General features: G+C 40.9%; 2 protein-coding genes across 2 annotated transcripts in view; one reads left to right on the forward strand and one right to left on the reverse strand.

Moving 5' to 3' along the window:
- The first annotated feature begins 3597 nt into the window (after window positions 1-3597).
- mrm3a (mitochondrial rRNA methyltransferase 3a) lies at window positions 3598-13397 on the forward strand. The gene is made up of 4 exons (XM_088345666.1): window positions 3598-4000; window positions 5227-5471; window positions 6990-7151; window positions 12784-13397. Exons 1-4 carry the CDS (start codon window positions 3636-3638, stop codon window positions 13338-13340), a joined length of 1329 nt encoding a protein of 442 aa, XP_088201792.1. The 5' UTR covers window positions 3598-3635; the 3' UTR covers window positions 13341-13397.
- Window positions 13398-15047: 1650 nt separating this feature from the next.
- nxn (nucleoredoxin) overlaps window positions 15048-21630 on the reverse strand; it is a 64421-nt gene continuing 57838 nt past the window's right edge. Inside the window, exons 6-8 of the mRNA XM_088345667.1 lie at window positions 18928-19107; window positions 16995-17119; window positions 15048-15533 (exon numbers count right to left, since the gene is read on the reverse strand). Coding sequence (XP_088201793.1) covers window positions 15351-15533; window positions 16995-17119; window positions 18928-19107 — 488 coding nt within the window. The 3' untranslated portion in view covers window positions 15048-15350. The remainder of the gene's footprint in view (window positions 15534-16994; window positions 17120-18927; window positions 19108-21630) is intronic.

A 21630-nucleotide genomic window follows, 5' to 3' on the forward strand; every position in this document is an offset into this window, starting at 1 on the left:
GAGCATGAGACAACAGGGTTTGCACCGTTTTACCTAGTGTTTGGTAGGATCCCTCGTCTCCCTGTCGATGTCATGTTTCAACATGCTAATACCAATGATGCTGTTGTCAGCTACTCTGACTTTGTACGCCATCTGAAGAAAGATCTACATGAAGCTGCTCAGATTGTACAGAGGAATACTCTCAGAGAACAGACTCGTCATGCCAAGCTGTACAACCGTAGGGCCAAAGGATCACCTCTCGTCGTGGGAGACCGGGTGTTGATCGCCAACAGAGGTGTCCCGGGGAAACGCAAAGTTGCAGACAAGTGGGAGTCAACCCCGTATGAAGTCATATCAGTCAAGCCTGATCTCAATGTCTACAGAGTCAAGGATTGTCTGACGGGCAAAGAGAAGGTAGGTCACAGGAATTTGCTGCTCTCTGTTAGCTTCTTGCCCTGTGAGGATGATCTGGCCAGCGAATCTGAACACTCAGAGTCTGACGCTGCTATGCATGGAAGTGATGTATGCCCTGATTTACCTGACGCGGTTGAAGACAGTGATGTCCGTACAGTAAACTGGGTGATACAGGCAGGTGAAGAGCAAGTTCATCCAGAGGTAGAGGATAACTCACTAGACAGCAGATCTGATGCCCAGTCCGACTCTCGCAGTGTTGATACATCCAGCCGAGGAAGTCAGCACATCCCCGAACAAGATGTTGACCATACTTCAAGTGACAATACGGAAAGCCCATCACAGTGCTCTGAAAACATGATCCCTTTGGGTATGGGTCTCCCAGACGAGACCCCATTGAACACTGACCATCTGGACGCAGACTCCCCTGATACTGACTGTTTAGACTTGACTGCCCCAGACCTTCAAGCTCAGGTTATTTGTGCTCAACCTAACCGTTATGGTCTTAGGGTCCGCCAGTCCATCAGGCCTCCTAGTCGTCTTATTTGTCAGATGAATGACCATGTGGTAGGTGACAATCATCTGTCCGCAATATCTGCAAGTTCCTAGTTTAAGTTCAGTAGAGATGCACTTTCAGTTTGAGTAACAAAGCTTGAGTAAGAAACAAGAATTGTGCCTATGTGAGCACTTACAACTACAGGAACAATGTTTGATATTTCAGAGATGTAACAGGCATCTTTGAGTCTGTGCTTAGTTAGGAGTTTGATCGCCTCCTTTCTTTTCACACTCCTTTTTGGGAGAGTTTTAGAACTGACATGCACTTCAGTTTGTTCCTTGTAATACTGTACCAGTTTTCGTGTCCTCTTTTTCATCAGTATTTGCCTTTTTGGCATGTGATTTTTTTTCTGTTTAGTGTAGCACACCCATATTTAGCAGAATTTCAGGGGGGTGTATGTAACGGGTGTAATAATAACTTTTATTTTATTGAAATTCCTGCTAAAATATGTGTATAGTTTTTGGTAAATGTCCTGCAATGCTGAGTCCAACAGTGCCATCTGCTGGTATGGGGTGGATGATGTTGGTTAAAATTCAGAGTAAAGAAAAACATGTTGAATTCATTGTAAACGTTAAAAATCCACTATACGATCTCTTGTTAAAAGTATCTTGTTAAAATGCAAAGATTTATAAATGTATTGTGATATTCTAAAATGTATTTTCTGTAAAGTGAAAAGACAGCTCTTTGATATGCTTTGTTGTCAGTTTAACCAGAGTACTACAAAGAGATCAAAGAGATCAAACCCAGCAGAAAAAGCTAATGTTGTGACTCATCCATTTGCAGAACTGTAATAATAAAAACCTCATCATCCAGTCCAGCGTGAATGTGGATCTTTGGTGGGACACGTACAACGCGGTTACACAGAGAGAAAGACAAGTGTTTTAACGTAGAATTATACACAAAAATATACATCAAGCGCGAAGTAGAAAACATTACTGTATTGGAGGCAGAAGCTCAGGAGGTAGAGCACTTGTCTTGGGATCGAAAGGTCGCAGATGCGTGTGTAAATTGGTAAGAATGAAGCACATTGTAATGTGCCTTTGAAGGTCTTCAGTGAATTGTAAAGTGCTATATAAATACAGACTATTTATTATTATTATAATTAATTTTAAAATTATTATTTCGTTTTAGATATCATTCTTCTTATTATTTGCTGGCCAATGTATACGTTTTCCAGTATTTTATACGTTTTGGGTGATTTCAATTTATGTATTTGTGTCTACAGTATTCAGTCCCCAAAAATGGTTTCAATCAAATAAATATTTTCAAACAAAAAAAAACACTTCAGTAAAACAAAACAGTGTCTAAACCAATGACGTCACACCATCACATAAATTAGTCAACGTGTGCTAATTAAGAAAGCAGCATGTTTGATCAAAATATCAGAGTACGATAATAACATGACACTAATCTCTTAATACTGGTTGTATGTATTTACCAACAACTCCATCACTGTTTACTGGCAACTATGACTTACTTGTCAGAAAGACATTGTTGGTCTAAAAACCTGTCAATCAAACATGTCTGACCAATAGGGAAGCACCCGCCCACCGTGGGTAACTGTGCCAAAAATTCAATCGGAAAAAAACGACTTCAAAAAAACTTGAATAATAAAAAAAACCCACTTCGAATGACCTTTTAATTTTTTATTTTATTTTTGCATTTCAACTTTTGCTTTCTTTATAAAAATCGTCTTTTTTTAGACTTGGGGCGGCACGGCGGATGAGTGGTCGGCGCGTCTGCGGTACAGTTCCGAGGTCATAGTATCGAACTTCGCTACCAGCCTTCCTGTGCGGAGTTTGCATGTTCTCCCGGCACTTGCGTGGTTTTCCTCCGGGGACTTTGGTTTTCCTCCCACATTCCAAAAATATGCGTGTCAAGTTAAATGGCTGGTCCATATTGTGCCGAAGTGTGAATGAGCGAGTGAGATGTCTGTCTCAGTGTGCCCTCCGACTGGCGGGCAACCAGTTCAGGGTGTCCCCTGCTCACTGCCCGAAGACGGTTGAGATGAGCTCCAGCACCCCTGCGACCCTAGTGAGAATAAGCGGTGCAGATAATGCATGGATGGATCTCTACTTGCACATTTTGGTTCTAATTTCTATCGATCATTTATCCAGCCATCTGTTTTTTGCGCCGCTTATCCTTACTGCTGTCGCTGGGGCTCTGGAGCCCATCCCAGCAATCTTTGGGCAGTGGGCAGGGGACACACTGAACTTGTGGACAGCCAGTTGCAGGGAAAACAACGCATTTGCTTAATCACACCTAGAGACAATTTGAACCGGCCAATTAACCTAACATGCATGTTTTTTGTAGGCTCGGGTAGAACATGCAAACCCCGCACGGGGAGGGTGCGGTAGCTGGAATCAAACCCTGGACTGCTGCACCGTGGGGCTGCGTGCTAACCAACAACCCACCGTGCCACCTCAAACATTTTTGGGGGAGGATAAAATAAAGTTGTTTACACAAAAAATATTTGTGTTTTCCGCATAGTGTGTCTTATTGTGAGTATATAGGCGCTTCGTTGTGTTTGTAAAGTTTATTATCGCTCATTATGGTGAATTGAAATAAACAAGGGACCATTAGGTTCAGGTTGTCAAGTATGTTATTCTAGAAGTGCTTTATTTGCCCATAGGGTGACGCTGTGGGTTGATATGACATATTTCCAAGGGGAAAAAGAAAACAAGGTAATATGGCGACATACATGAGGCATATGAGTTGCCTTTTCTCCTTGGAACATGCTCTATTTCTGGCACGAAATAACGCGTTCAACGTGGAATCTAAAAGATATGTACGTGGACTAAGAAGGAGGCCCGTCAAGGTGATATTTCCCGAAAATGAGACGAAGAAAGGAGATGTCAAACCGCCGATTCCTATGGAAATTAAGGGGGCTAGAGTTCCATTGAGAGCAGAGCTTCAACACTTTGTAGAAAAAAGTGATGTTAATGCAAGATATGGCAAGATACCATCGACAAAAAAGGAACCTATGGATGTTACAAGTGATCAGATTGATGGTGTCCGATTTGAGAGGGCTTTTCCTGGGGACAAGAGACTGGCGTGAGTAGGGCTTGCTTGACATTTCCTTGAAAACAATCTTCCAATAATGTACTGTATTTACAATACGGCACTGTACTTTAAAATCGCATGACGTCTTGAGATAGGCGTACCATCCATCCATTATCTGCACTGCTTATCCTCAGTAGGGTCGCAGGGGTGCTGGAGCCCATCCCAGCTATCTTCGGTCAGTGGGCAGGGGACACCCTGAACTGGTGGCTAGCCAGTCAAAGGGCACACAGGGACAGACAACTCACTCGCTCAACCACACTTAGGGGCAATCTGAACTGGCCAATTAACCTGACATGCATGTTTTTGGAATGTGGGAGGAAACCGGAGTGCCCGGAGGTAACCCACGCAAGCAGGGGGAGAACATGCAAACTCTGCACTGGAAGGTTCGATCTCATGACCTCAGAACTGTGCCACAGACGCGCTAACCACTGCGCCGTCGTGCTGCCCATAGGTGTAACAATTCGTTATTTTTTAGTGTACATTGTTTGAAGTTGCTATTTTTGGTTTGCACTTAGTAAATGGCTTTGCGTTTATTATTACTTACCAGACCCGGTCTAGACAAAGGGATGTTGTGAAGTAGAAAGTTTCATGTTTTTCTTAGCCCGCCCTCCTAGTATGAAAGTGTTTGCCAACTATTTTGATAGCACATTTGTGAACCCATTCTTTATTTTTCTGTACCTTACATTGTCAGGAACAATGTATTTCTGTCAAGGTCGTAGATTTGGCATGTACTGAGGTGACGTGCCCCCAGCAATACAGAATGATCATTGTTTTTTTTTCTACCGTATTATGATCACATAAAAAAAACAACTATCGATAACAACGCCGTGAACATTTTATGAGATTAAACGTAGAACTCCAGGATAAAACGGAAATCAAATACGAAAAAAAACAACAACATTTTGATAGGCCAGTCTACAAACACTTCAAGTCAAGTCATGTTTATTTGTGTAGTCCTTAATCACCAAGAGTCTCAGACTATTGCAAACTACAGACTATTATGACACCATCACCTCATCTAAAACCTACATGAGGGCAAATAATACACATATTATCAACATAAAATATAGGTTATTCATATGCTAAGTTGTATGTGCACCAGAAAATAGTATAATGAAAGTAGTGTAGAGACATGTAGCAGCACAATTTGCAAAAATGAATTCTCTAACAAAGCTAAGCAAGGAATACAACTATTGTTCTTCTTTCTTTCTTTGCAGGAGGTTGGTGAGCGTGGCCCGTTCCAGAACGTTCCGAGAACAGCAAGGCAAAGTCCTGCTGGAAGGTCGTCGTCTGATCTGCGATGCTTTAAATGCGGGTGCAATCCCTCAGACAATCTTCTTCAGCAGACCTGAGCGCTTACAAGAACTTCCTTTAGACAAACTGAAGAGGGCCTCACTGGTCAAAGTCAAGTTTGAGGACATCAAATCGTGGTCTGACTTGGTGGCCCCGCAAGGGGTCATAGGTGAGTTTGGATGGGAATTATTACAGGATCAAAAATCATGAGGAGTACAATATTATTGCCACACTACAAATGATAGAATTCCCATCAAACATTCAGAGTTAATCTGTTGACAGCTATTTTTCCCCTAAAGGAACAGTGTGTAATATTTAGTGCCCCCTAGTGGTACCAAAAATGGCAGTAAAAAAAAAGTTTCTGGCTCGAATCCAATTCTGGGTGTCCTCCTGCCCAATGCCCAAAGATAGCTGGGAAGGGCTCCAGCACCTCTGCAACCCTAGTGAGGATAAGCGGCCCAGAAGATGGATGGATGGAAGAATGAATGGTTGGTTGGATCCCTTAACACCGGGGTCAGGAACCTTTTTGACCAAAAGAGGCTTAAAAGCAAAAAATGTTTTAAAAAGAAATTGAGAAAGCCACACCATATATTTTCAGACAAAATTGAAAAAACTGCCAAACACGCTCTTAAGACAAAAGCTAATTCTTCAGCACATTTTATTTCACTTTGTGTCATTTGATGATTTAATCAAATGTTTGAAATGATAATAATGTCAAATCCTGTGTCCCAAATCAATGTAAATATGCCATTTACAATTTGTCTTCCACCTACAGTTAAGAGTGTTGAGGCAATTTTTTTCCATGAAATTTATCCTTAATAACGGTTTCAAAACAATGTGCATGCAAAGTTCTTTTGTAAAAATGTCACAAATGACTGCAAACGATAAGCATATCGTCATATTAACTTTCGGTGTAGACTGCACTGAGCCAGAGAGAGAGAAGTAAGTGCCTTGCGCTCTGTGCAAGGATCCGCCCACCTATACTGTTCACCCAATCAAAGTCGTTTGCCAGCGTTTTTATTTATCAGTTTAAATGGTTTCTTATCAAACTTCTGCATTAAGTTGCTTCCGCTTTATGTGGACCAAAATCGGGATGAAATCACTCGACTTTGGAACGCCACAGAGAGATGTGCAATAGTTACATTTTATTTCGGAGCCATATGTACTCATGAAAAGAGCCATACATGGCTCCCGAGCCCTAGGTTCCCTACCCCGCCTTAACCCCTAAAGTTGTATTGGCACCATTTCCTGTGGTGTGTCGTTGGCAAGTACAGCTTGTGACTAGTACGTTTTGATTAAAGAGACATGTATTATTGGTGGTAAAACAAACTTCATTTAAAAATATTGATCTGAATAATAAGCAAAAACACATGAATAATACAAACATACATTTCTAAAAATACTCGTAAGTCAAGAGATTTGTCTTCGACATAACCAGTGGCTCACCTAGAGCTAACATGATAGTCCACCATCTGCTGCTACGGGTAGCCCTAAAAAACAAAAACCTTCCGAAAATCGGGCAAAATAATGAAACTAAATGGGTGCGTTTTGATCACTTTGAGTGTCCGTGGTTTTTATTCTTCCTTGTGCTTTTTATCACTTATTTTTTTGGTTGCACTACACAATACACTGACATCGAGCTGTCAAATATTAAACTGTGTCCCTTTAAGTATTTCATGTGCTGCAGGTATATTTTCCCGACCTGACGCGTCTCGCCTGAGTTTTGCTGCCAACAAGCATTGTGTGCCTTTGTCACTCATATGCAACAACATCAGAGATCCTGGCAACTTGGGCACCATGCTGAGATGTGCCGCCGCTGCCGGCTGCCACCAGGTGCTCCTCACCAAAGGTAGATTTAATTTTGCGCACAGTGGTCCGTCTACATACGAGGTTAATTCACTCCGGGATCAAGCTCGTATCTAGAATTCCTCGTATCGTGGGACAAATATTCCCCATGAAAATCAATTAATCCATTTCCGGTTTGCCAAAATCATCCAAGTGAACTTTTAAGAGCTATTAAACCCACCTTCCTGTTTACGAAACACACATTCACATATTATTGAACATAAAAATACAGTGATAAGATAAAATATATTACAAAAATAAAATGCGGGGTTATTTTGAGCATTCACCACAGAGTGGGTAGGCAGTGGATGAGTTAAGGATAAGGGTATTGGGAGGAGTGAGAAAGCATGAGAGAATGTTAAAACGCACACGAGCGTGTGGGATCAGGGGGTTATTGTACAAAACCAAGATATGGGATTAAGCTGAGATATTTTCAATATCTGGGCTTGATTTAGCCTAAAATCAGTTGCACAAAAGCAGCTTCAATTTAGCTCGGCTCAGTTACTATGGTTATTTATTCTCTACTGCTAGATTGCTCCAGAACAGGCTAACCACCAGGCTAAGATTATCCCTAAATATACATATCAGTTGTTCTTTATCAAGGATCAATTAAATAAAACCCCAAAAATATATTGGATAATAATTTGATTTAGAATTGCCTTCATGGTCAATGATAACGTAGTGAACATTATTTACAAGATAGACATGGCACACCAGGAAAAACATGTACTAAAAGACTTAAGAGAAAAATGAGTTAAAACATCTATCTATCTACCTTGGTCATATCCCTCAAGAGGTGTGACCGACAGCTAGACACACACACAAAAAAAGAGAAGAAAAAAAGTAGCAAAAACACAAAAAAATTGACCATGGCCAACCCAAATGCCCAAACAAGTTAGGCACCTCTGTACCTAAGTTGGTCATGCTTTCGTCCCTCCAGATGAAACGGGATACAAGAAAGCGGCCATGTCAGGGTGACACAACACACTTTTCTGTTCAACAGCAGGGCCCGACAGCTTTCACTGGTTTACCCCTGCCGCATCATACGGGTGCCCTGCCAATTCCTTAGAACGCGTCCAAACATCCCACTATCCTTTCACAACAGCTCTCCACTCATTCCTATCACATTAAAACATATATGGTGTAATCTGTAATCTTTACAGCCCTTTGAAACTTCTTGTAATTAAGGGCTATACGAATAAACATGACTTGACTTAGAGGTAAGATCGGGCCAAAAAAAAGCACCCGAGCCCGACGCAGGCCCGAGGGGTATTAAACCCGACCCGGACCGAGCCCGACTAATTAACTGGATTTGCTGGCCCGGCCCGAAAGGGGCCCGAAATTACATATTTTATTTATAAGGAGGGGTGATTTATGATAACAAATTAAACTCTGCCTTTTGTTACAACATCTAGGCCTAAGTTAAATAAAACTGTATAAACATTTACATCTTTTATATTTCTGTGTCTGCACTGAAGATGTTACATTAAGCGACAATCTGTCATTGACGGGTTTTTTTTTTTTGAGGTAGCGAAAACATTTAAGGGCGTCCGTCATTTTGACGACTTGATCATTGGGCCATAATCCACAGCAGCAGTAGTAGTACGTCCTTAAGATTTTAGCGCAGCACTTTCATTGAGGGGGTGTTGACGTGTTGTGCCCTTTTCCGACTCCTATGCAAATTCCCCCCCCCTGATCGTATTCTATATAAAACGCTTATTAAAACAATAAAGCGAGCTAATTATAATAATTGGGAGATCCTAGTCTATATAACGCGTTTATTTAAACAATAAAGCGTGATTTTATTCTGCAAATTGCGTTTTTTAACGCGGATGAAAATGTCACCAACGTCAATGTACGCTTCCGACAAAAGCGATCGTATTCTATATAAAACGCTTATTAAAACAATAAAGCGAGCTAATTATAACAATTGGGAGATCCTAGTCTATATAACGCGTTTATTTAAACAATAAAGCGCGATCGTATTCTACAAATTGCGTTTTAAAAAAAAAAAAAGCAGGACCGAACCCGACCCGACCCGACCGTATGACTGACATTTCAGGCCCGACCCGGCCCGAAATTGCCTCGGGTTCGGGCTCGGGCCATAAATCTTAGGTCTAACTTGACTATAGTCAAGTCAAAAAAGTCAAGTCAAGTCAAATTTATTTATATAGCCCTTAGTCACAAAATCGTCTCAAAGGACTGCACAGGATTACAGTTACAAAATTACACAATTACCTGATCCTAAACCAGCATGCGGGCTATGTTAGGAAAATGGGCAAAAATGTGTCTTGGTTGCACGAGCCAGGAATCAAACCCGGGCTTCCTGTGTGGTAGGCAGAAATCATATGACTGAACCACTGAATACAAATGATGTGAATCTACAAATAGACCACAGTTGCATTGAGTCGGTGCGCTATTACAGGGTTTCCCTCTTTTCCCCAATAACAGTGCTTATGTAACCTTTTTTGATTCTGAGACCTGTGGGTCTATTTGAGGATGCAGTGAATGTACATTTATTTCAATAATCTATAGTCGGCTTGACATAGCCACGCTACTTGATCCTGGCTCAGCAAATGAGCAACCTATTAAGCCGAAATGCGCCAGCCTGACCTGATGAAGTTTTGTGCTTATTCAGTTAGCCTGGATTTCTTTATTCCACTTTCGTGCAATAACACCAAGGTCTGTACGGCAGAAAAAGCGGGTGCTAACTGGGACAAGCTGTTGCTGATAATGCTCGGCCCTCTCGTGGTAGCGTCTAGAAATTCTTAACTGGATTACATTTCATATGTCAGGCAAGATTTTTGCTCAAAAGACTACTCGTGTCGCTAATTTCTCGTAACCAAGAGTAGCTTCTATTACGGGTGCACGATTAACTAAAATCTAATCGACATTGCGATGTGACGTAGTGCAATTGCCTTAATGTCCTTTTTTCCCCCAAGGATTTATAGATACCAAACCCAAATAAAGCTCCCCAGAAGAGGGCGCTGTTTACTTAAATTTCACCTCCTAATCATCCTTTAAAAATATTCTAAAATCTCAGTCCAGACGTACCCTAAGTGAATTTAATGCTGTAGCTGAACCGTTTGGAGCAGGGGTGGCCAAGAAGTTTGACTCAAAGAGCCGAAATTTTTTAACTGAGAGTCAAAGAGCCACACCACACACTTGAGACTGTCTTTTACCTGGCTTTTCAAGGTGCTCAATTTTTGCTTGCGTAGTTCAGTACCTTTGGGGAATTCCGTGTCAATATTAGCATGGGCTGTGCTAAAATGACGCTGAAGATTTGAAGTCTTAAAATGGGATATCGTGGTACTGCATAATAAACAGAGTTATTTGCCATTCCGTTCAACAACAAAGTAAGCATCTTCCCATTCTTCCTGAAATGCCCTGTGTTCATCTTCATTTTTCCGTTTCGCTTTGCATTTTGCAATTTTGACCATGAGGGGAACAGTCTGCACGCTCATGAAATAGTTACTTAATTTCCCGGCGTAGTGCCTGAATCCGACTCTCCTGCAAAATCCTCCCCCCTCGCGTGAATGTAATTGAAGTATTCTGCTGCGCTTTCAACAAAATCGATCGCATACCTGTCAAGCTCCAGGGCTCCATGCCCTTACAAACTGTCGTATTTTTCCTTACAAAATAATCTTACACCATATTTTTTTTCAAACGTGTTTATTGATGTAGTTTGACATGTTATATTGTACATGTGCTTCGTTATATCATATGCTCGACATGATTGAGGTTTATTATTTAAAAAAAAGTTCAAAAATTAAGTAGCTTGGACGTTCACTGTAGAAGGAAAAAATACATGCAAATATAATTAAGTAGAATAATACATTTTCTTATTCAAATTATGAATTCATTTTCTGCATTAAATTATTCTTGGTAATATACTGATTAAAGGGATAACCCCAAAACCTGTCTTTTTTAATTTTCTGCATTAAATTATTCTTGATAATATACTGATTAAAGGGATAACCCCAAACCTGTCTTTTTTCATTTTCTCCTTTTATACTTCCTTTTTTTTCTCAACTTCTTTATACAACATAATAATTCGTAATATAGTGCATCGAAGCAAGTGAGCCGTTTGAGAGCCGGTTCTCTTGAATGAATTGAGCCGAAAAAGCCGGTTCTCTAAAAAGAGACAGACTTCCTTTCACTACACAACTAACACATGAAATCCGATGTTTTTTTAAGACCACATGTATTTCAAATTTACTTTAATCAACCCCGCCTGTTGTTTTTAGATCAGAACGTATTACGGCGTTTTAATTCAGGTTCGGCCATTGCGACTTGATGATTGTTTCCAAAGAAAATTCTAAACTATGTTCTAATGTAGTCCTACTGCTCTGATTTCGCTTTGTTCAAGCGTGATTGGAATGATGCATGATGGGAAATCCCCAGGCGGCAGACACAGGCGCACAGTAGCATCAAACCGCTCGCTTCGTTTGCAACGAAAAAAAAATAATAATACCGAGATAGAGGCCTCCGCGGCGAACTCGTTTGACTTGATTGATTTGCTGTTTCGTGATGGTCGGTGTATACCGGATGGTACCCATCATTGACAAATTTGCGTTTTTCTCTACAGATTTTCTTGTACGTCGTACACGTCTTAAAATGCATAATAAACATACTTTGTACGGCAAAAACGTACAGGTTGACAGGTATACGATCGTATTCTATATAATAAGTTTATTAAAACAATAAAGCGAGCTAATTAAAACAATTAAGCGAACATACTCTATATATCGTGTTTATTAAACTTATATAGAATATGATGGCTTTTAAACATGAAACAAGGCAAAGAGCCGCATTCTTATTGGCCTAGAGCCGCGTGTTCGCCACCCCTGGTTTCAAGAATATGGATGGTTCTGGTCTCTTTCCTATGGTAACACACTGAAGTTTTGTCCCAAACTGAAATAATAACTGCAATTGCTAAGTTCGAACACACAGAAAAAGTAGGCTTTTATCTCGCCTGAATTATTATTTTTTTGCCATCACATGCAAGATGAGTGTAGCATGGGCATCTTAGCCGGAAAACAGCTGGGACAAATGCATGAAGCCAGGTCAAATTTGATCTTAATCTGAAAAACTAAACATTAATATTTTGCACATTTTTCTAAGGGTAGGTCGAGCCATTTCCAAAAGTTGCCATTTGGAGACTTCAAAATGACTGGTGACATCATACAGATGTCTTTACGTCTCAACAATCAGACGGCAGGCGGGTTAAAGCATATTACTAGTATTAACCCTTGAATGCATAAGTTGCATAAAAAAAATGACCCCGTGGGTTGCTATCCTTTAAAATCCATAAATGTAATATTTCAGGTATTCTTCATAAAACATGTGTTTGACAAGATGCCTTTAGTATTTTTATTTTTTCCGACCCTACTCTTGGAGGAGTGTATGTACTAGTAGGTCATGCCTCCAAGAGTTCAGTTCTCACAACAAAACAAGCACAGAAAATGCACTTTCCTTTTAAATTCGAAAATCGCATCGAAATTGCAATACTGGTCTGAAAAATCGCAATTAGGTTTTTTTCTAAAATCGTGCAGCCCTCGCTTCTATGTAATGGGGTCATTCTATTGCCATTTTAAACATTCTTTCGAATAATAAATGTTTCCTGTCTTCATCAGGATGTGTTGACGTCTGGGAGCCCAAAGTTCTTCGAGCAGGGATGGGCGCCCACTTCCTCCTTCCCATTTATCCTAGCTTGAAGTGGGAAGAGGTGGAGGTTCACCTCTCAAAGCACATCAGTGTCCATGTGGCTGACAGGCACCAAAACCGGGAAGTCGACCCCTCCCACAAACCAAGCGATTTCGGCTGGGTCAGCAAAACACGTGCTAACCGCGAAACCGATTTAGAGGATTCAGACTCTGACGAGGATTCGGACTCGGACGAGGAGATCTCCCTGCCTAGACTGGACGCCAAGGCGTACTACGAAGATTGGGCGGAGGGTCCAGTGGCCCTGGTAGTCGGCGGAGAGACGTATGGACTGAGCGACGAGGCACTCGACTTTGCAGAAAAGAGGGCAGGATGCAGGTTATTTGTTCCCATGGTTCCCCATGTGGACAGCTTGAACTGTGCTATGGCAGCCAGCATCCTGTTATTTGAGGGCAGGAAGCAACTCTTAACAGCGATGCGTAACTCTGGCAGGAAGCAGAGTAGCGATGTCAGACGACAAATTTCATAACGTTAAACATTGTCCTCTGTGCTGCACGTTGAAATTAAAGCTCTGTGATAAAAAGCATTTAAGTCTTGTGACCATTTCGTTTTAAGGGGACACTGTAATATTTGACCAATAGATGTCGCTGTATTGTGTCATGCAGATGAAAAGCATGAGGAAGAACACAAACTACGAAGACTCCAAGTGACCAAACCGCACCATTGAGTTTTTTGGTATTTGTGAGTAACCTTAACAAGATAGTGGACAACCGTGTCAGCTCATGTTATGTAAAATAGATCAAAAATTTTCAAGCCGCGTGTATTTAAAAAAAAAAGGCACGTTTATATGACAGTTAATGTATTTTTTGCCAATTACTGTTTTTAAGTTTTTTTTATTTTAAATACTTTTTTTTTTACCACTAGGAGGTACTAATACTAATACAAAACGTCCCTTTGAATCAGTCATTTTCTGAATGCACATTTACTGAGATAATGTGGCCCCCTCAAAATTACAATCTTGGTGTTTACAATTATTACTGAAGTAGCAAATTTTTCCTCAAAAGTCAACAATATTTCAATTTTATCTTTTATTTAATGAATATTTTTAGGAGAGCTAAATAATACACAATTTCCCCTTAAAGCACCAAAATTCCTTCTGAATCTGGCTTGAGCTCATTTCCTTGCAACATCCACCATTTTTCAATTGAGTGCTGAATCCGCTGACCCCACCATAACATATATATATATATACACACACACACATATATATATACCGGAGCCATATCCCCCTAGTGGGAGGTGGCCAGAGTCAAGGACACATTCCTGACTCTGGGAGATAGATACAGAGGAGGGGATTCCCAGCCCCCTCGCTCAACCCAACTGATGTGTTGGGAGTCATTAGGTGACCAAACCCCCCAATTCCAACCCCTAATGCCGAGCGCCAAGCAGGAAGGCAATGAGTACCAATGTTGTAAGTCTTAGGTATGACTCGGCCGAGGCTTGAACCAGCGACCTCCCAGTCTCGGAGCTGGCGCCCTACCCCCAAGGCCACCGAGCTGGTAATATACCATAACATAGACCTTATTAAAACTGATCTTGGATTTTCCAGGAGATTACAGTAATTCCTTGAATTTCGCAGCTGTTACATTCCAAAAAGATAGGCAAAATCCTTAAAGTGGAAATAGTATATTCGTTTTACAATTAAATAATTTTTATACACGGAATACAAAGAACAAACATTCACAGGCTCAAGATTGTGTTTAAAAAGTCATGTATATTTGTACAGCCCTGAGTCACAAGAAGTCTCAAAGGGCTGTACAGATTAAGGACTAATACAGATTACAGTATTATTACACCATCCCCTGATCTAAAACCTACATAAGAGCAAGGAAAAATGTAACGTGGGGCTGCATCGGGTTTTCCGCAAGATACCGTATTTTTCGGACTATAAGGCGCGCCCTAAAAACCCCAAACTGGTCAGAAATCTAATAAAACTACTGTATAAAGATCCTTTTTCAGACAAATAACTACCATCAAATAATAAGCGGTTAGAATGCAAAAGACTATGCTCGTTGCGAATCCGTAGAGTGACGGAACCATGAAAAGTAAGCTTTGTTATAGTGAGTGATTACTGTATCTGTATGGATATCCCAGTGTAAAATATATCTGGAGTGGAGGGCTAAACCTAAAAAGACATTATTATTCACTTAGTACCTTAGAAAATAAAATGCCGAAATCACTTTATTATTTTTTATTTTTGTTTTTCAAAGTTCCATGGTTCGGACATGAAAAAGATGCGAGTGATGAGTAGGTCCGCTGGGCTTCGCTAGAATCCAGAAATGCTATTTTAAGAGGCCGTAATGTGGAAAAACAAAGGAAACTTCATATATATTAACTGTAGGGACTATAGAGTCAATGCAAGGCACCACAAGAGATGGAGTAAAAAACAAACATAGTAAAACGTAAAGGATGACGCTTGAAGGAAGGAGTGCACGATGATTGAATAGTTCCGTTCTCGTCCGTGTTTGGTCTCCCCGTCTCAGACGGGCTCGGGTTTGAGCTTGTCCGCCAGGAAATCGCCCACGAACTGCTCTACCACGTCCGGCGTGATCTCTTCCACGTCACGCACGTATTTGGCCCGGGCCGACATGTCCAGGATCGTGAGCAGTGGCGCCGCCTCTGGTAGATTGGTGTAATCGCGCAGAGAGTCGCTCATGTCGTCCTAGGGGGCAATGAAGAAAACAGAAGGGCCCAATTGAATTAGTTTGTAGGCCAGTGGTTTCTTTAGCGAAGAACCCTCTGCAAAGTATTTTCTTTTCAGCCAAGTATCTTGAATCAGAATTAAAAAGAGAAATACGATTTATAATAGTAAAACGCGATGTGTATTTTGGTGAGGGTTGGGCAATGTTACCCAAAAATAAAATGTACCCTTCACTTAGTCTAGGAAATTTTTATTTCAGAAGAATGAACCCAACAAACGGTTAGATTTTGTGTAAAAAGTTAAATTTTAAACCAGCTTTAATATGAACTTGAAGGGAAAGTGTGTATTTTTTGTGTCGGACATGTGATTTTCAATGACTGCATATAACAGGATGGAACATGTGCGAAATAAAAAAGACAACTATTCTCCAACTCCGGGAGCGGTGTGTCTGTGTGTTTGTCAAAGAGCACGTAATTTGCGAAGGGGCTAGACAAACTCGAGGGCTATTGGTATTCAGACAATTGACCAGTAAATGTTGCTGTATGGTGTAGTGGAATAAAAAAACGAGTGCTAAAGAACACAAAGAAGAATACAAACAATGGAAAGGGAATCAGGTCAAAAAGTGTTGGCCACAGTATGAGAAGTCCTTTATAATGTTGGCTTTTAAGTCATTCAGTATTGCAAGCCAGCATTGCTTCAGAATGGGCAGAGTGAAGTAAATTATTTTATGGGCTGTGTTTATGACTTCTCTGTATGGGTTTGCCGTTACTGCCGTGTTGTTTACGTGTGTGTGTGTATGTGGGTGTCTTGTTTTCCGGATGTCCAAGGACAGGACGTGAGATGTGTGCGTTATCAGGATGAGAAATTGAAACAGGCCGGTGTCGCAGGCTATGTTCCAGCTAAACTGTGCCAGTGTGCAATGGCTCTCATCCTGTGCATTCTCAGCGCACAAGAAAATCCATATAGCGCATACAAATTGACAGCGTACATTGGCCAATTCATCATAATGTCAAATAATAATCAAGAGTTGCCGGAAACGAAGCAAAATATAATTTGATTTGATCTCAGGTTTTGGACATGTTTAATTATGACTTGGTTGCCACATGCAGGATTGATGTTGCTCATCATTGTTCCAAGCACACTCACAGACTGTGTGATTTCTAAGACCCGTGGAAGCTCAGAGGGAACATTGGTCGCAGGCGGTCAAGTTAAAGACAGGAAATTAAACTGAAAGCTTTGGGGATGTCAAATATCTGATTTGGCTTAAGGCTATGTTCTCAGACATCCGTTTCGGAGTCTAAAGCTGAAACCTGAGGATAGAGGTGGCTCTCAGAAAAGGAAAAAAATAAAGGCATTCTTGCTCCACTTCTCGCTTCCTGTCAGTCTTTACAAGAAAAAAATCCAACCGTTTCTTTTAACCTATCTCGATCTTTGCGTATGCTCGTCATGGCTGCGAGTGAATTACTTTTTTCAACCTCTCACCTCTCCGGCCACAAAGAAGAGAAGCGGCGTTTCTTCCTCCTTGGCTTTGTATTTGCTCATCAGCTTTTCTGCGATGGGCCGGATCAGCTCCTTGGCTGGTTCCAGCTCGCCTTCCTCCTCAGCGTCTGAAGAGAACAACAGATGGTCCGCATTGTGTTTTCTATATGCGGCTTGACCTCCACAAACGTCAGGGCCGTGTTGAATTTAGCTGGTCATTGCAGAACACTCTGCATTCTTTCCAAATTTGGTGGACACGCTCATCATTAGAAGCTCAAAAAGTCTTTAGAGGCTAAGTCTGGGAAGTTGGACATTTTGGCTTGAAGCAGTTATTTAATGTTCGTCTCAATTGTTTGGATGGGTGCCTCAGCAATGAACTGGACCGAAATTTGACATAAACTGCATATGGCTCTCATAAATATTTAGCTTTGAGTCTTTCTAAAGCAAATTAATAACAAATTTAATCTTTCACGTGTTTGTTCTATATGTGAAGATTGAATTACAATTTATGATCAATGAAATTATGTGACAGTAACAAATAAATAGGATTTTAAAATCTTACTGTATTTTGACCTATGAACTTATGGTTAATATCAGGTAAGGCAACTTTTTTCAGACCAATGTTGATATCAACTCTTCAATCGTCATTCATTCAGATTCAGACATCAGATATAGATACTACTAGTACATACAATTCCTCTCCTCCCCTTTAAATAAAAAGAAAAAAAGGAAAGCATATTATTTTTGATTAAATTTGCTAGTAATAAAGATCAACAAATATTCATTCGCCTGCGAACCTGAAGAGGGTAGGTTGTGCAGATAATGGATGGATGGATGAATATATTTATCCATCCATCCAGTGCAGATGATGGATTCATGGATGGATATAATTATCCATCATCTGAACCACTTGTCTTTAGTAAGGACGCGGAGGAACTGGAGACAATCTCAGCTACCTGGGCAAGGGACACCCTGAACTGATGGCCAGCCAGTCGCAGGGCACGAAGACAGAAAACTTACTCGCTCATTCACACCTAGGGACAATTTGGACCGGCCAATTCACCTGACATGCATGTTTTTTGTAATTTGGGGGAAAACTGTCATGCTCAGAGAAAACCCACGCAGGCACGGGAAGAACATGCAAACTCTGCACTGGAGGGTCGGTAGCTACACATACCAGCTCGGTAGCCTAGATGGTAGGGCGCCCGCTTTGAGACTGGGAGGTCGCTAGTTCGAGCCTCGGCCGAGTCATACCTAAGACTTACAACATTGGTACTCATTGCCTCCCTGCTTGGCGCTCAGCATTAAGGGGTGGAATGGGGGGTTTGCTCACCTAATGACTAAAATGGCTGCGCCCTGTTTGGCTGCGATACATCGGCTCGCTATAGTTTAACTGTACGGGTCAGGTGTATTGACATTTCGTTCTGTGTACATTGTTACAAAGAATGACAATACAAGTAAATTATTATTATTATTATTATACTCATCTAATCTGTAACTTCTTGTTCTTGATTGTATACGACCCCTAGAGGGCAGCACACACTCCTATGTCACAAGCATCAGTACCTAAAAATAGGCAGGTATTGCTAGGCATCAGTACTCTCCCATCTGTCAAATTGGGGATCCTGTTTTTATTTCCAACACATCTCTTAAGAGTGGGAGGACACTTTACACTGACAACAACGGAAACCAGATGATGAAGGTGCTGTTTCTGTGTCAGATCAGGAGGCTTCTATGACAACGTGTAACCATAGAAACTTGTGCTATCTGTTTAATGCAGAGGAGCAAACCCCTACCCCCAAAAATGGCATGGAGAGGGATGGGCGATGGGACGTTACTGATGACATTTTTCAACAGGTAATTACAGTAGTAACTGTATCAGATTCCATTTTTGAAGTAACCCTGCCAACCCCGTCAACGATGTATGGCGACTCACCCACAAAGAGGACGAGGCAGGGGCCCTCGTGGAGTTGCGCTGCGTTGGCCTCGCTGAGTTCGAGCACGGGGCGAGGATGCCACGGGAAGAGCCGACAATCGGGGTCATTTAGCACCTCCACGCGGCCCTGGCGCGTGATCACGTGGCCCTCCGTGTCCAAAACAATCAGGGTGGGGATACCTGGGTGGCGATAAAAGTTGAAGGATAAGATGATAAGATAGATAAATTAACCCCTATCGAGTTAAATGAATAAATAAAAAAATACCGATCAACTATTTAGATCAACTTTTGAATTGTTTTGTACAAAATGGCTTACATATCTGCATTTTTTTAAACAAAATAACTCGTTATAAAAAAGGGTTTAAAGTAAAAACAGCCTCTTTTGTTTTAGTTAAGTATCGAAAAAGACAGCATAATTTCTGAGTATTTTAAACAAAATGACATGCTATTTTGCTATTTAAAGGGACGCGGCGTAATATTTGACCATGAGATAGTGTTTTGTGCTGTGCAACCGAAAACCAGTGCTACAAGTCTGCATTGGTCTGTATTTATAGAACACTTTTCAACTCAATGCAGACCTCCCAAAGTGCTTTACAACGTGCTTCACACTTTACCTGTTTTACACACTAACTCACCGGAGGAAACTACTTGCTACCTGCTATTGGGGGCATTAGGGATTCAGTGTCTTGCCCATAACACGGAAGAGCCAGGAATCAAACCTGTGACCTCTTGATCCCAAGACAAGCGCTCGACCTCCTGAGCCAATGCTGCCCCAAGTCAAGTTTATTCGTATAGCCCTTAGTCACAAGAAGTCTCAAAGGGCTGCACGAAGCAAAAGGAATAATAAGAACTACAATCTAAAGTGACCTAACTGCATCATGACTGCATTTTGCTTCTAGTTTGTTTTCCCAGATTTGTGTATTTTTGAGGTACCCGTGGAGGCAAGATGGCGGACCATTATGTTAGCTCCCTCTAGGTGAACCTCATGTTATGTAAAATAAATAGAAATGTCTCAACCTATCTATTGTGGTTTACGTAGTTTTGATTTTTTATTAAAATCAAGATTGTTTTTATTAATTCATGATATTTTTCATACCATTAGGAGGGGTTTATAGGACATAATGTCTTTTTAAAACAAGATATCCATTTTTGTTTTTTGGGGAATGTGGAGTGGGTTGTCCTAACCTAACTTTTGGCTTGGTTAAAAGCAACAACATTTTTTGAGCCTGTGTAATCAAAACAACCCTGTTTTGGGGTGTTTTTTATGTTCAAAATAATAGGTTAACCGCCTTTCGAGAGAATCTTTTGTGATTAAGGATGTCTTTATTAAATGAAACTGGACTTGATTTCTGGGTTGTTTACACAAAATGACGCTTCACTTTCAAAAATGGTTTGTAAAAAAAGTATTTGGCTTAATAGCATGTTGGTTTAAGATCAGGTAATTGTGTCATTATAATCCTGTGCATTCCTTTGAGACATTTTTGTGATTAAGGGCTATATAAATAAATGTGACTTGACTTGAATGGTTGGTTGGATCCCTCAACCATTATGGTCGTAGGGGCACTTTTCCCGGTTGCGTGCCTTTGGCAAATATAGCCCGGTGGAGCCCCTCCCTCTCCAGGCCAACATATGTTTCCACCTGGTCTTGAACTGGGGACGTTTTGCGTGCCAGGCAAAGGTGCTAACCACTGCACTACGAAAACCTGGTATATTTTTGGAGGACTTATGGAAAACACGTTTTAGTTTTTGGGCTGTTTAGAGTTAAATAATTTTTCTTTTTTTCATAGAAAATAAAACCACAACATTTTACTCTTGCTTGTCCAAAACAATACAAGAAACATGGTCAAATTAACTCAAGTTGTAAATCAGTTGTCTTAACCTCATTTTTTTAAATCTGGGATTTTTTTAGTTGGCGCATACTTACCCTTAAAATGCAACCTCAAAAAAGAATAATATATACAATGCCTTTTTCAGTATTATATAGTCTAGTTGACATAGTAAGTCATTCAAATTCTTGCGCAAAATTTAAAATAAACACATAAATAAACAGATACAGTACATACATGAATGAAGGAACAGATAGATAAAGACAAAATAAGGCAGCTCCCTGTGGATGTAGCTTCCTGTCGGGCTGCTTTGCGATATGATCATTATCTGCTAACTTTATCAAAACAGCCGTGACGCGGGGCTCAGCCAGGGCCAGCCTCACTTTTCGTCTTGTCCGCACATGTGGACCCGAAGCGGCCAGGGTAGAATGAAAAGGGGGGCAATGTTGACATCTCCCTGCATTCCATGCATGCTTTGCAAGAAAACCTCGCAAGCATTCCCCTCCCCTCGCTTATTTCAGAGGATGAGAGAGGAGTGTAGAGGCGAAAACACGATGACGGATCAAAACCAGGAGCTCGTAAAAATTCAGAGCTGCTGTGAGAGATGAAATTCTGACAACTGCGAATGCCAACCTTGGAAATCTAAACGCAGATGCTACAGAGGATGAGCTATTCGGGCAAAAAAATAACAAAACAGATGGATTGGTGGATATTTTTCACTTATTGTGTCAATTCCAAATGTGCAAGCTCCTTGTAAAAGCTGTAGAACAAAAACAAACATTTGATTCTGGTGCACCAAATTGAATCTTTGCACTTTGGAATGTATTAAAAAATGGTAATAAATTGTGTTTTAATGTACGTAAACATCTTAGAAGAT

Source organism: Urocampus carinirostris, chromosome 10 (genome assembly GCF_059441175.1).
Source record: "Urocampus carinirostris isolate Australia breed hairy pipefish chromosome 10, RoL_Ucar_1.0, whole genome shotgun sequence".
In the NCBI taxonomy this organism is placed as follows: Eukaryota; Metazoa; Chordata; class Actinopteri; order Syngnathiformes; family Syngnathidae; genus Urocampus; species Urocampus carinirostris.

Coding starts and splice junctions, on each gene's coding strand:
- mrm3a (XM_088345666.1), top strand. CDS start 3,636: ATGGCGACATACATGAGGCATATGAGTTGCCTTTTCTCCTTGGAACAT. Junction 5,472..6,989: donor GGCCCCGCAAGGGGTCATAG/GTGAGTTTGGAT, acceptor CATGTGCTGCAG/GTATATTTTCCCGACCTGAC. Junction 7,152..12,783: donor CCAGGTGCTCCTCACCAAAG/GTAGATTTAATT, acceptor TGTCTTCATCAG/GATGTGTTGACGTCTGGGAG.